The sequence below is a fragment of the Microtus oregoni genome, unplaced genomic scaffold (genome assembly GCF_018167655.1).
Source record: "Microtus oregoni isolate MIOR12 unplaced genomic scaffold, Mior012 000011F_ref0000422, whole genome shotgun sequence".
NCBI lineage: Eukaryota > Metazoa > Chordata > Mammalia > Rodentia > Cricetidae > Microtus > Microtus oregoni.
This window is the reverse complement of record NW_024543070.1, coordinates 53259828-53274902: the sequence shown is the minus strand read 5'-3', so window position 1 is coordinate 53274902 and position 15075 is coordinate 53259828. Positions and strand designations below refer to the sequence as shown.

The 15075-nt window shown below is 45.3% G+C and overlaps 1 protein-coding gene across 3 annotated transcripts in view; it reads right to left on the bottom strand.

The window, feature by feature from the left end:
- LOC121453331 (methylglutaconyl-CoA hydratase, mitochondrial) overlaps positions 1 to 15075 on the bottom strand; it is a 95484-nt gene that overhangs the window by 67800 nt on the left and 12609 nt on the right. For all 3 annotated transcript variants that reach the window (XM_041660019.1, XM_041660018.1, XM_041660017.1), the window contains exon 4: positions 299 to 385. In XM_041660019.1, coding sequence (XP_041515953.1) covers positions 299 to 385 — 87 coding nt within the window. The remainder of the gene's footprint in view (positions 1 to 298; positions 386 to 15075) is intronic.

The window sequence follows — 15075 nt, the reverse complement described above, 5'->3', positions numbered from 1 at the left end:
TATCTTCCTTAGTTAGTCCATCTACTCTCTAAGTCAGTCTCTAGTTAGGCTGGCTGGCTGGTCCTGCCTCCCAGTGCTGGGCTCACAGACATACACTGCTGTACCCAGCTTCTCCTGTCTGTTCTGGGGGATCAAATTCAAGTCCTCGTATCTTGCATATCCTTTCAAATGGAATGCATACAGTGCTTAAGCAGCCACAGCTCATGACAATCCAACTGTGTATTTGACCACAGCACAGGAAGACAGTTGCGACATAAAGCCCAACCTAAGCATGTGAAGAAGATATGACCGTGCTTACCGATGTCATTGATTACTGCTCGTATCTTGGACACAAAGGGACCGACTTCACTGGAATGCATTTTGGCTCTTTCCTTAAGGTCAGCACCTACAAGACATTGTATTTACAAATGAGATGGTGACATAGGCATAATTGTAAAGCAAAAAAATAGACATTTACTCAGGACTAAGGCCACGTGAAGGCCCCCTGAATTTATATGCTGCACATCCTTCCCAGTGACGAACTCTAGAAAGAAAGAAGGCCTGTCTTCCGTACCGGTCAGGTGGTCCACAGCAGCATCCTGCAGATTTCTGCTCTTGGCCCCCTTCGTGCTCTGAGGAAGACCCTGTTAGACCACTGACTACGGCTGCTCTACAAGAACTCAAGCTAAAAAGCCTTTCAAGTACTTGTTTATTCACTGAAAGTCACAAACACAATGACACTGTCACAAACGACTGCAGATTGGTGCTGGCACCTGCATCTTGAAGAGACGCTGGAATTTTACCTATTTCCACTTTGGACTCATGGATATAATGGCCAAATCAGTGAAAAATGACAAAGCACAATGAAGTCACTATGGTAACTGTAAACTCAACCTGAAAAATGTTAGCTTAAAGTTAAGTGAAGATTTCGTAATTATGACTTTGTCACACAATGCTAAGCTTGGAACAGATAAAAACAAACCTCAGGAGTTCCTTAGAGGGTCATTCACTCCAAGCTCAACACACAGGGTTTCATCAAAGCTGTCTCATGGAAACAAACTAAGTACACTGTAAATGACATGGCTGCTCACTCTCCTTACATCGCTGCAGACTACAACCACACACCATACCCAGGGGAGCTGCACACACACACACCTTCCCACGGCAGTGAAATCCACTCAGCACAGGCCTCACCATCCACCAGTTCTCAGGGGCACCTGCCCTGAAATGGCCAGCAGTCGAGAGCACGAGCAATCCTATGCAGTGCAGCACAAGGAAAGCAAGGAACCAGGAAGGACTAAACAGCAGTAATAGACGGTGAACTGACCTAGGACCTACTCTTATAAAAGGGACTTAAATTAGGAGTGTAAGTGCAGACACACATCCGCAGTACTAGGACTGTACACACATCTTCACACTTAGATTTTTACATGAGCTCTAAGGATCCAAACTTAAGTCCTTACATTTGTGAAGCACACACACCAAATTAAATGTGAAAAGCAGTGATCTTTGATGTTTCCATTAGAACCGTTGTGTGGCACCATGAATCATGCTCAGGTAAGACAGAGAACTTATCTAGATGCAATTTTGAAATGAGGCCAATTAATAGCTCTACAGGAGCCTCTAAACATCCTAGTGAAGAGATGAGACAAACCTCTCAATTTCAAAACAAAAGTCAGGCTAGAGAGATGCCTCAGCAGTTAAGGGCACTTACCTTACTGCTCTTTCGAGGACCCAGACTTGGGTCCCAGTAATTACATGCTGTCTCACAACCACCTATAACCCCGGTTCTAGGGAATTCAATGCCATATTCTGGTCTCTCTGGGCAGCAGGCATGCTTGCAGTACACATATATACATGCAGGTAAAACACTCATAAGTTAATATTGAAGGTTTTTAGAAGAACAAAAATTATTAAGGTTAGTGGGAAAGCTACACTAGATGCCAGGCAGAGTCCTGGCCTCCTGCATCAGTTAGCCCAAGCTGCAAGTGTGAAGGAGAAGTTACTCGATACTCCAAACAGCAAAATGCCTTCCTGCACATAGCAGAGAAAGTTCTAGTAGTCTGGATCAAAGATCAAAGCACCCACAGCATTCCCTTTGCCCAGGTCACAAACCACAAGCAGCCCATACTCTCTTCACTTCTGGGAAGGCCGAGGAAGCTGCAGAACAAAGAGTTGAGATGAACAAAGCTCCAGCAACTGAAAAATCACAAACCAGAAAAAAGAGCCAGGAACACCTCACATGTGAACTGGTCACCCACCCCACCTTCAGCAAAAGTTACCAATCAATTTAACCAGCTTTAGGTCTTGCTAACATCTTCCTTCCTCACTACCTTGTAATTCTTCGTGGAAAAAATTAATTATGAAGCTCTATCAGTCATTCCAAAAGAGTTAAGGCCAACCCCGAGCACATGCTGCCCAGCCCTAAGTACTATAATAGCAGAGGTCGCCCTGACGGGGGCACACACCCTTCCCAACGGTTCACTGTTACAAATGAACCCACTAACCCCACATGATGGGAACACACACCCTTCCCAACGGTTCACTGTTACAAATGAACCCACTAACCCCACATGACTGGAGCACACACCTATCCTCACAGTCTGTTACAGATGAATCTGCCACCCTCACATGACGGAAGCACACACCCATCCCAACGGTACAGCGTCACAGATGAACCTGCCAGCCCCGCATAACTAACCAGTATGCGTGCTTTATATCCCTAAACTGCATTCTTGTTTGTAGTTTTAACTAGTTTATCTTAAACTGGTAAAATTATACATATTTATCTTGCATGACAAGAAAGTACATCAACACTATAGAATAGGTTATTAAATCTAGTTCATGAACATGGACAGCTGTGGTTTAGGGATTAACATGCTTGCTCTCACAGGTTTTCAAAGATACACACTTACAAGGCTTCACCCCCAGGATGGCACAATAGGAATCTCCCAAAAGACTTTAAGTTACTGGGGGAATACTCTTGAAGGAACCCCTCTTCCTTCCAGACTGAGGAGTGAGTGTGACTGCTCTGCCCACATGCTCCTGCTGCCTGCCCATCCACCCATGCCAGGCATGGATTGAAAACCTGCTCAGCTCTGGGCCAGAACAACCCTCTCTCTTCAGAAATGACTACCTTCCAGGATCTGTCAGGGCAGACGCTGGCTAAGACAGCAGCCACCACTCTTCCTCAACAATACTGGTTCTTTGCCAGACCACTGCAGTGGAATGACTGACATACACAGCAGACTGCATGGTTGTTTTTCATTTCCTGGTACATAGAGAAGCTACATACAACTATACAATAGTTTATTAAACAAGCAAGGGCATCGTGTCTCAATGTAGAGAGCAAAGGAAGCCCTAAGGGAGTAAAGTTCTGAGTGAATGGGTATTGTTGAAATGGGTGTGACCATGATGAACTCCAAGTCCTTGGACCCACTGGCACCCATAAGGCCAAGGCTCCAGAGGAATGGCAACAACTGACCAATGCAGCAAAGACTAGCGATTGCAGCTGTTTTCCTCCTGGGTGCTTACAGCCTGAGACTGCTCATCTTCAGAGACCTCCCATCTACACCAGCAAACCCTCCTCCAGTGACCCCACCTGACATTAGCTTTACCTGGTGTGTCTGTCCTTTCTTTTTTCTATTGCTGCCCCTAGTAGGATTCCAGGAGCCCAGGGCATCTCAATACGCCTACCTTAGGTGATGGCTGCTCAGAAGCACCTGAACCTTCAGCAAGGCAGACTCCTCCCGCTTGTGGACCTTGCTGAGCACCTGTGGCATGAACTCACCAAAGTGGTGGCTGGGCATGGTCAGGTTTTCTTTTAGAGACAGAGTATTAAAGTGCAGCACTGGCTGACCTGGAACTCACTGTGTAGACCAGGCTGGCCTCCAGCTCATAGTGATACCCCTGACTCTGCTTCTTTTCTGAAAGACACAGTGAAGGGACTTCACCTCATTCACAGAGTCCTGCCTGCAGGGTTCCCTTTACAGCATTTACCCACATGGAGAAGGGTTCCCAAATGGCCCATCTTTTCAAACCTTGTTACTGCCTTCTCAATAAAGTCCTGAAGCTTACTTGTGCTGTCACGACAACAATGTCATAATGTCTTCATCAACAGTAAACTTCACCTCCAATTCCATGTATACCCAATCTTATTTTATATTGCTTTCAAAGGTGGCACCTTAAAAAAAAACACATGAACCAAGAATGGCTAAAGTAAAGGGTAAATAGCACACCACGTCAACGTTTACTGTTCTGTGACAAGGAAGATAATCTACTAGTCTGTGGGTAAAGGCACCTGCATCAAGCCTGCAACCCAAGTTCAAGTCTAGATCCCAAGTGGAAGAACTCTAAGTTGTTGACTCACATACCAAGAAAGCCCCCAATATATACCAGGGAAATACGTCAGGAAGAAAGTGACAAAGCTCCACCACAGCCGACTTTTAACAGCCCCCTCTCCATACCTGATACAACAACCAAGTATGTGTATCAAGAAAAGGAGGAAAGGAAGAACAGCAGCAGAGACAATGGGCACGTGCTGCAGTGCGGTGCCCACTATTCCCGCTAGTGCCAAGGTGGGCAGAGCCCCTCTGCTCAAAGCTGCCCTCACTCACAGACAGCTCACTCAGGCACCGGAGAGCAAAGGTGTCCTGAGCACTGCAGAATGAGCCCATTCTGGAAGACCAGCATCTCCTGCCAAGACACGAAAATCCGGAAAGGCCCCCAGCAGCAGCAGCAGCAGCAGCACAATGACGTCCATACCAGCCCGAGTTCCCCAGAGAGCACAGTCACACCACAGCAGCTAAAACTGTGCTGACACAGCCGGGCTTCATGCTTGGAAACCTTTACTCATAAGTCCATCACAGTTCTTTGCCAATAAACATCTACTAAAGTGTTGTTAAGCTCCCTGTAGCCTTAAATGAGAGTTCTTCCTGATTGAATTTCATTATCAATACTATTAATACAGCTGACCATATCATATATAAACTACAAACCTAGTAACTATAAAAGACTAAATGTAAAATTGCATTTTAAAATGTATCTTGTTCAGTACAGTCTCCCATCTTCCCACTGTCCACTATTTCATATATCCTTGTATGGAAACCATTGCTTGCTAGAATGGGGCAGGGTTTACTTTCAATTTGACTCATGCTGAGAAAAATATTCCACAGTAAGCAGGAAGGAGTTTCATTACAGCAGGATCATCCAACTGACTGCTGGGGGAAATAATCATAGAGCCATCAGGAAACAGCTGACAGTTTGTGTCAATACTGGACAGCCTGTAAGTGATGCTCAAAGTGGAGGACTGGAAACCACAATAAGGATCAATGAAGTGTCCAATGTCATTCTTCTATAAGCCTCACACAGGAACTCAAAGGCTTTTCCCTCTCCCTGGAGCAATAAAATGCAGATCGGGACTGACTTCCTTGCTACAAGAGGGCAACTCAGAATGTGCTCAACCCTGTAACATACCAAGCAGCCTGGGAAGTCTTTGGAAAGAATGCACAGGAGCCATGCATTCCTGTTGCTTGGCAACAGAACTGAAGCAGCCCCACCTAGGGGGAAGGGGGAGAAGGGAGGCTCTTCAGACTCAGGAAGCAAAGGTAAGTAAAAACTTACAAGAATCATCAGGTCCCTTTCCAAGGTTACATAAGCGTCACCCCCAGCCCAGGCTTCCCTTTCAGTTTTTGGGACGATGTGTCATGAAGCATAGGCTGAGGCTGAGCCCCAAGGATGACCTTAAATTTCTAACCACCTGTCTCCACCAAGTGCTAGGCTTTTGGAATGCACCACGGAACAGAAAGCAAAGCTTTGTAGTGACAGACAAGCACCCCACCAAGCCCACTAAGCCCCAGCCCTCAAGTAGACAGTTCAGGGTAGGAACTCACTAACCATCTACTTCCCATTCTCTCCTCTTTTTCCCTCCCAAATATTTGCTTGCTTTGTCCTTTACTAGCTCCTGACCACAAATATGACTATGAACCCTCAACACCCAGGCCCCTCTGTTGGCTAATTCAGTTGTCTGAAGGTTCTGGCCTGTATCAGGGTGAAACTACTCTAACATAAAGCTCTGAAGCTTCTGGGGACCAGAAGACATTTCAGAAAAACTCAGTGTCACTAGCTTCTGGGGACCAGAAGGCATTTCAGAAAAACTCAAATGTCACTAGCTTCTGGGAACCAGGAAGGCGTTTCAGACAAACTCAGGGTCACTAGCTTCTGGCAATATGATGGCCACAGTTCTGGGTGGCTTGTGAGTTTTTTCTGTTGCAGGATGTTGCTCACCACCTGCCAGATGTCAGCAGTGGTAACTTGGACTACTGAAATGATAAGTCCACTCTGTGAATGTGACCTTGAGCCGCAAAGTCTGTGGTGGCCATGTCTTTAATCATAGTACTTGGGAGACATAGGCAGGCAGACCTCTGTGAGTTCAAGGCCAGCCTGATCTACAGAGTGAGTTCCAGGACAGCGATGGATGGATGGATGGATGGATGGATGGATGGATGGATGAAAAAAGGAAGGGAGGGAGGGAGGGAGAAAATGAAGATACAGCAGTAAGAATACAGACATTTCTGAGATGCTACCTTTGCAGTTCTAACTTCTAAGACCTTGTTAATATTTATATATTCAAAATAAAATGACATGAGGAACCCTACATCTAGACCATAACACAAGCGCACTGGAGGGGAAATAACTTGCATGCCTTTCAAAATAGCATTTCTAGAACTGTATGCTTCAGTGTTGTAAACTCTTCGCACTATGCTCAACACATTACAAACAAGCTACTAATAAACTATAAAATAGAAAGCTGTGGTGCTCTGGGAAGGTGGCTAGGAGATCTGACTTGGGAGCACACTTCTGTACCGGGATCAACCAGCTTAGTCAAATGAATGCGCTTCAGCTTCAGTGAGAGACCCTGCCTCAAACAGTAAGATGGACTTACTTTTATTATTTCTAATTACGTGTATGTGTGTTGTGCAGGTAAAGTCATGCAGGTGAGTGCATGCCACTGAAGCTACAGGCTGACATGGGTGCTGGGTACCAACTTTGTACAACGGCAACAAGTGCTCTTCACTACTTCTGAGGCAACTCTACAGCATCAATAAGCTTTTAAAGGTGAAAAATGGGTGGTTAGGTGAGTAGGGAACACCACTAAGAATGTAAGATCTGAGGCAAACATTTTCCAAGTACTGAGTGCAGAGTCTGGGAAGAAAATGAGCTTTGCCTGGCAGAGAAAAAGAGCCGCGAGGCTGTGATGATGGAGAAGGAGAAAGGTAGGGCACAGAGCAGAAGAGGATGTGGCCAGAGCAAATGAAACCTAGCACTCTTGGTGTCAGTTGTTGCTAGGAAAGTGACCACAGATGAGATGCAATGGGGCACCCCCCAGTATCTCTAGATGGGCGGGTAGGCCTGTGATTCTGGAGGCACCGGGGTAGGTAAGCTAAGTGTCCATGCCCCTCTGGGTTTCTCTTTCTGTGGCCTCCTCCTTGTATGACTCTGACTTCTCCCCAGCATCATTCCCGTTGGTGAAGCTCCCCTGCCTCCATCTTTTGGGAACACTATCTTACACGGGCCCAGGGGATGAAGCAGGAAAGTCTCCTATCATATCTGCAACTTACATATGCCAGGTTTCCCTTGCATATAAGAGCAGCGGCCACGGCAAGGCCATATAAGGGCAGAGGTCATGACATGGACAGGTCAGGGCCTCAGCCTACATGCAGACGGTGCTCCTGCTCGGGAGCAGTATTCTGAGATCAAATGGCTGTGTGGGTAAAGTGCTGAGTGGACAGGTGCGGAAGAGAAGCCAATGACGTCAGTACTGATGGGTGCTTCCTATGTGCTAAGAAAACGATACGTACAAAATCTACGACGGTATTTCAGTAGGTTGGCTGAAAATGGAAATAGTTACAAGTTAATGACAGCCAATCAATTACTTCCTTGGAACCAACAGAAGTCCTGAGTTAATGGAATCCTGGCGTGTTCAAAGGAAGAGGAAAGGCACATTAACAGGGAAAGGTCACACGATAAAAGAAGGCCTCAAACGCAAGATCTGACCTTCTACATTAAGAATAATGAAAGACTAAGTCCAAAGCACTCAGAGAAATAAGCCAATAGAACAGAAAAGGAAAAAACAAAGCCACGAAACTAGCTTTTAAAAGGGCAGGTGAAATGATTATTTTGCCAATATTTTAAGGAAAAAAGACAAAGTTTGTCAAGATTGGAAAAAAAAAAGCTGGGCATATAGCTCATGTCTGTAATCTCAGCACTTGGGAGGCTGAGGCAGAAGGATGGAAAGTTAAAGGTCAGACAGATCTACAGGTGAAGACACTGTCTCAAAAAACAACCAACAAGCAGAAAGAGAACAGGGCAGAGCACAGTGGTGATGCCTACAGCCCTACAGCCCTACAGCCCTACAGCCCTACAGCCCTACAGCCCTACAGCCCTACAGCCCTACAGCCCTACAGCCCTACAGCCAAGGAAGGAAGCACACGGCAGCTGTGAGGCTGAGGCCAGGCTGCGCTACAGGGCCTTTCTCAAGCTAAAATACAAACAGTGAGTAACTACAGACTCACAGACATTAAAAGCACAGGGAAGACTGGAAGCAGCTTGATGGTAATAAATTTGAAAACTCTGACAAAACAATGTCCTTTAAAAAAAAAATCACAAACCAACAAAGTTCTCCCAAAAGAAACAGGTAGCTGGAACAGCACATTGTCTCCTAATGACATTAAATTCACAGTTAAAACCTCAGATACCTGAGGCCAGGTGGCTTCCTTGGTAAATTGACCAACCATCTAAGAAGTACTGAAGATTATATCCACCCATTTCCAGAAAGGCAGGAATCAGTGTTCTTATGAGGCCAGCACGAGCCTGACACTCAGGGAGTGGCTGTCCTGATGAAGCTAACTGCAGACTTTCTCACTGCTTAGCAAGTCAGACTCAAATGCAAAAAGAAAACACTATGACCAAGAGGCTCCTTCCAGGGATCAATCACTAATGTAACGTTAATGAGCAGAATAAACAAAAACACAACTGTCTTAAAAGAGTCTGGCAAAACTCAGTTCATGCTCACAAGGTCAAGAAAAATCTTTTTGACATCGTCAGCTGCAAGCCGCTTGTACTGACCCAATGCCTTCCACAGAAGCCAAGTACTGAACCAGGGCAGGCCTTACCATGTTGACTCACCCTGCTCCAAAATTCAGTCTGAGAAGTAAGGGCAAGAGGCAAAAATGCTGCAAAACACAGCTCACTCAAAGATACCATGATCATCTACAACGAACAAACAAGCTTTCTCAACTAAAGGCTCCTAAATCTAAAATCTGAGTTTCACAAGGATATCAATGCAACCAGTTGTGTGGACAGCCATGGGCTAGGAACAAAAGATCATAAGTGAAATTAAAAAGAAACACTACCTGCAGTAGCACCAAACACAAAAATTCATGACAATAAATTCAAGCAAACAGTTGTTATGGTTTGGAGTTCTGACCCCTCCCAGGACTCTGGAGTCCCCATGGAGTGTGGTGCTTGGAAGTGTGGACACCTGTGAGAGGAGCCTAGCAGGTACAGGTCACTGAGGACACGGGAAAGCTACCTCCAAAGGACAAACATAGCTCTCATGGAACCAGTTAGTTTCCAAGACAGAAGGTGGTATAAACAGCAAGCTTGGTGGTTTCTACGAGCTCTCTGATTTCCTGTCACTCATATATGCTTGGGCCACTACAATATCATCCACCAAGAAGTAATTCAGCAAGGGAACCTTCACCAAGAGATCACACCGATGCTGCTGCCAAACTTTGACTTTCAGCTTTCAAAACTAAATAAACTCCTTTTCCTTACAAATGATACACTCTCGGGTGTTTTGTAATGGCAACAGAAAATAAACCTAACACAGTAACTGAGACAGTATATTGCTGGATAAACCCATGTTCATTAATGGGGTAGCAAGGAGAACATGGATATGACTCGCCTACATAGCATCTGACGTTTATAGTAAAGCCTCTCAATAATTCAATGGGGAGGAAATGTCATTTCAACAAAAGGCTGCTAAAAGAACTGGGCATGCATATGAAATAAATAAGTCAAATAAAGATAAATAACAGCCTATGGAATGATAAAAGCTATGTCTGCTCCTGATTCCAGGTTTCTGGTACAGAGCCCCAAACAGTCTTAACCAACCAGGCTGTTGGGCATGATGACTTCGTGACTCTCCTGGGTCAGGGCACAGCTTTAGCATTGGACTAGTCACCAGGAAGCCACAGCGGTGATTAGAAGGTAAGAGCCCCACCCCCTCCACGGGATGGAAGTGAGCACTCTTATCACCCATGGAATAAGATCCCCACTAACAGCAGGAAGCCAGGACTTGCTGGTAAGCACACCTGGTATTCTCAGAGAGTGACAGGCCCAAAGACGCTGTGGCTCTACACCTAGCCTCACTCCCACCTGCCCTGCCCTGAGCAGCTTGACTTTCCTTGGTAAGTGGCACTCTAGTTTCTGTGAGTCAGACTAAATTCTCACTCCAGATGCAGAAGGGGCATCTTGGCTTCTTCTCCTGACGCTGTGATAAAAGCCCTCAACAGAGCAAGCTAAGGAAGAAAGGTTTATCTGGCTTAGTCTGAGGGTGCAATCTCTAACAGCAGGGCAGTACTGGGGGCAGCTTGAGTCAGCTGGAAGCAGAGACCAAGGAGGACCTCAGGAGCCCTCCTTATTAACCTAATCAAGATAATCCCTCACAGGCACAGGCTTGCCTGGACGGCTAGTGCCCTAGGTGGCTCTAAACCCTATCAACTGGACAGTCTATACGGGCCATCTCAAAGGAATCCACACTGATTTTCCAGTTCCTGGCCAAGCCAATAGACATCTCAAACTCTGCCACAAGCTCCCAAAGGTAGTACATGCCAGCATCTACCAAGACTGTCTTCCTTCAAATACCAATCACAGGACAAAGCTTAAGGACAATTCACACTCTGACCAACCAGCAGGTAAATGTAGGGTTTCCCTCAAAGCCCTGCCCAAACTCAGTAACTGAAAAAACTCAAAGGACTCAGAAACAGACCAGCATAAGACGGGGGTGGGGGGCGTGGGGGGGGGTTAGAACATCACTGCATCACTGCTGGGCATTCACAACATGGATGAGCCCCTGGGGAGGAGTCTCTTGAGGTAGGCCTCTTTCATAGGTGCCCTAAACTCAGCCTCTGGCCCCTATCCACTTGCTAGGAGATGAAGGCAAGGGTACCAATTAAATCCTCTAAATCCATTTAGAGGACCTGCCAAGGCCACCTCTTACCAAGCACAGGCATTTTCATCATTCCACAGTATTCATGGTCTCAAGGAGCTCAATGCTGAAGACCAAAGCAAAACCACCTACAATTTTACTGTACCCTAACACTTCAACCCCTACTTCACTATATGCACACAAACCTAACTCAGAATCATCCTAGGTCCAGAGGGAGAGCACTAGGAATCAGGAGGGAGGGACTATAACTTTGGAGCAGCCACCAGAAAGGTCCAAATGAGAAAACCATGCTAGATGTAAGCCTTCAGCCAGAAACAAACTGTGAAGAAAAAGAAAAGGCAAGCCACAGAGTGGGGAAAATACTAGCAAAGCACACTAGATAAAAACAGACAGTTGTTTCAAATATAAAAAAGGAACTTAACTCAGTAAGAAGGTATTATATAATAAATAATATGAAAGCCAATGATGGTGGCACATGCCTACAATCCAAACACTAGGGAAGCTGAGGCAGGAGAATCATGAGTTCAAGGCTAGCCTGAACTACACAGGGAGCCTACACCTATAAAGATGAATGAGGAAGAGGAGGAGAGGAGGTAGGGAGAGGCAAGGCAGAAGGAGATGATGAATGAGAAAGAGGAGGAAGTGGTGACGGAGAAGGGAGGGGCAAACAGAAAATATCTGAATTGGCACTGTACCAAAAACCAAACCTGTGACAAACAGGCAGAAGACAAGAGGCTCAGACTCACTAGAAATATGCAGACTAAGACTATAATGCAACATAGAGGGCAGAGTGCAGAACAGGACCCAGGGCAGGATACTCATGGTGTACTGAATGTGCCCTCAGACACACTCTGTCTCTTACACACACAAACACACACACACGAGCCTTTCAGTTTGGGGATCCTGTTTTATTTGTGTCCTGGCACCTAATCATCTAACTCAGAACCTTGTACACGGTTGGCAGTTACATAAGAACTTGTAACTCCACTCCTGAGTACTTACCCAACAGAATAAAAGCAGACACCAACAAAGACTTGTCTGTGAATGTCCCAGAAACCACTGTAGTTTAAATGTGAATGGCCCTCCAAGATGTTCCATGTCATCCCAGCCATGATGCACTGAGGCGCCTCAGGCCCAACCAAGGCTCCCCCAGCATGGAACTGAAACCTCCAACACTCTGAGCCAGAATGAGCCTTTCCTCTTTCACCATTCACCATCTCAGTTGTTTCATTAGTGATGCAAATGTGGTCCACAGAGAACTAAAAAGTAAAAATCTCAGGCAACTATTATGTGCTGAGCAGAAAACCAGCAGCTCAGGAAGCAATGCTCACTGGGAAAATCTCTATCACTGAAACATACACAGGCAAACACGCCAGACACAAATGACCTACAATCTCCCCTGCAATGTTCCAAACACCTTTGTCTGAGGAGACAAAGGCTTTTAAGGGGGGTCACTGTAGGCAGATGGAGCTATGCAAATAAGCACACTTAGTACACCACGAGTATCCTCATGGCCTAAACATGTTAAAACATCAATGATACACTGAAAAGTGGTGTCATTACAAGTAATATATAGCCTCACTGAAATATTTAACAATGTCTTGTCTAAAAAATTGCACGCAACAAAAAACAGCAAAAATAACCCTCTGCCCCTTGACTCCTCCAGACCTGACTATGTGACACACCATGCAACAGCCTAAGCCTGAAGCAACGTTTAAATAGATTTCTTCATTAGTCAGAGACTCCCACATGCTATTCCCGTCATGAATCTGAACACACAGCATTTAACAACGCATGCTGACAGTTTTAGTGAGGAGTCATAACACAATTTACTAGAATTCAAAAGCAGAAGCAAAACGACCTTGACTTTTGGGGGAAAATACCCACACCGGGTATCATTCAGTGAAACACTCAATTTAGACTCCTGCACAGAGGACTCGCTACCAAGAACTATCTTCTGTTGAGAAACTGCAAGGGGCAAAGGTGAAGCTGACTGAGTTCTCATTTTAAACATTACGGTAAAAACAGCTCTGGGTATTTACTACTTGGTGTTACAACAGAGGCACAAAGACAAACAGCTGACCACAGGGACCAGCTTCTGGAAGCTTCTATGTGCTGTGCAGCCTGGCTAAAGGAATTTTCCATAATTTCATCTAAGGTGATATTGCTAAAAACTGAACAGATCTTAAACATCTAGGAATAATTTAGAGCATGGATGCATGTGTAAGGGAGGAAGGAGATGAACTTTAAAATCAAATACACAATTCCTATAAAGCACAGGAGGCAGGGCCACGCTGGGCAGATCATACACATGCACCACACATGCGTGTACATGCGCACACACTTCTCCCTGTGATGTTCATGAGCATGCCTAGCTACAAGGAAGCACACACTGAGCCACGGAGACGGTAAGCACGCTGACTCCAGAGAACTTAGGGATGGGTGTTTTGTTTCCTTGAGGTCTCAGGTTAGAAGTCAAGGTGCTGGGGTTCCACACCCCGATCGAGCACGGGAGGAGTAAGTCCTGAGTTCCAAGGGCAGCACAGGGTGTCACAGAACTCACCAAGCAGCACTCTCGGCCCGGCCCTTCACCTCACAGCTAATCTGGCTTTCCCTGAAGCCTTGTTTCAGTCCCTACTTTTTCTTTTCCTTCAATTCAACAGTTTTAGCAATAATTCAGGAACTCAGTTACCATCACAATTTCAGTTGTCAAAACAGAGAAATACACCAATATACTCTGTATTTTATTTAGGGTAACTTACTTCAAAGGTATGCTTACTACCATGAAATGAAACTGCATTTTCAGTAAGATTCAAGATAAAGTATTTTCCCCATCCAAGGTCAGCCTCGTAAATAGTCCACACAGCTGGAGTAACACTGGGCACATCTGCATGCCCTCTCCGCTAGCATCCCACATCTGACACAGCTTCACCCCAAGCACCTGCTTAATATCCTAATTGGCACGCTGATACACTTGGACATTTGTGTGAGTTAGTAAAGTAATACAACAGAAGAACTGAAGGTGGCAGAATGTCTATTGGAGGAATGGAATGCACGGTGGGGCAGCAAGATTTTGTACACTTTTTCATATTTTTTTAACTAGAATCTGCTTTTGAAATTTTGATTTGAAATGCAAGTAAAATACAGCTTCAATTCTACAGAAGAGATTTAAATGGGAAGTCAAGAGCACCCAGTCCAAGCACTAACACTATGTAGGAATCCTTTGCACAATACATGTAATAACTACTAGTTTTCACCACATTTCAGAAAAGGAAGGAAAAATAAACAAATGTCTACAGCTAGAAATACTGTCAGTAAACAGGGGCATGGTCTGACACACAAGCCAACAGCTCCTAAAAACATACTGTCAATGAATGCAGTCCGAGGGGTGAGCTGGGGCAGATACATGCTGAGGCCCATTTCAAATTGTCCTGAAACTACAAAACAGGATTTCAAAGGCAGTTTGCTGTGTTCCAGAAACCTGAAGCCCTAAGTCTTCAGAAATGAACAAGGCACCACAGAGCATGGGTAGATGGGGAGCATGGGTAGATGCCCCCCCCCCCAGGGTGGGGCCATGCAAAGCTTTCAAGGGGCATGCAGGGGGGCCAGAGCTCCCAGGTTCTGTTGCTTCTAGTACTCCAGAATAGATAACGAAGGCTTCAGTGGGATACAAGGTGCATGTTGGATAACTAACAAAATTAAGACTTTACAATTATATTGGCCAATATATTGTCTTAAATAGGTTCCTTTTGTGACCTTGAATTTCATTTCACACAAACAAACACAACAGAGCTTCTGGACTGTCTCAAATACATTTATGAAAAGGGCACTCTCTGGAGAAATGCTATGGATTAGGACAATAA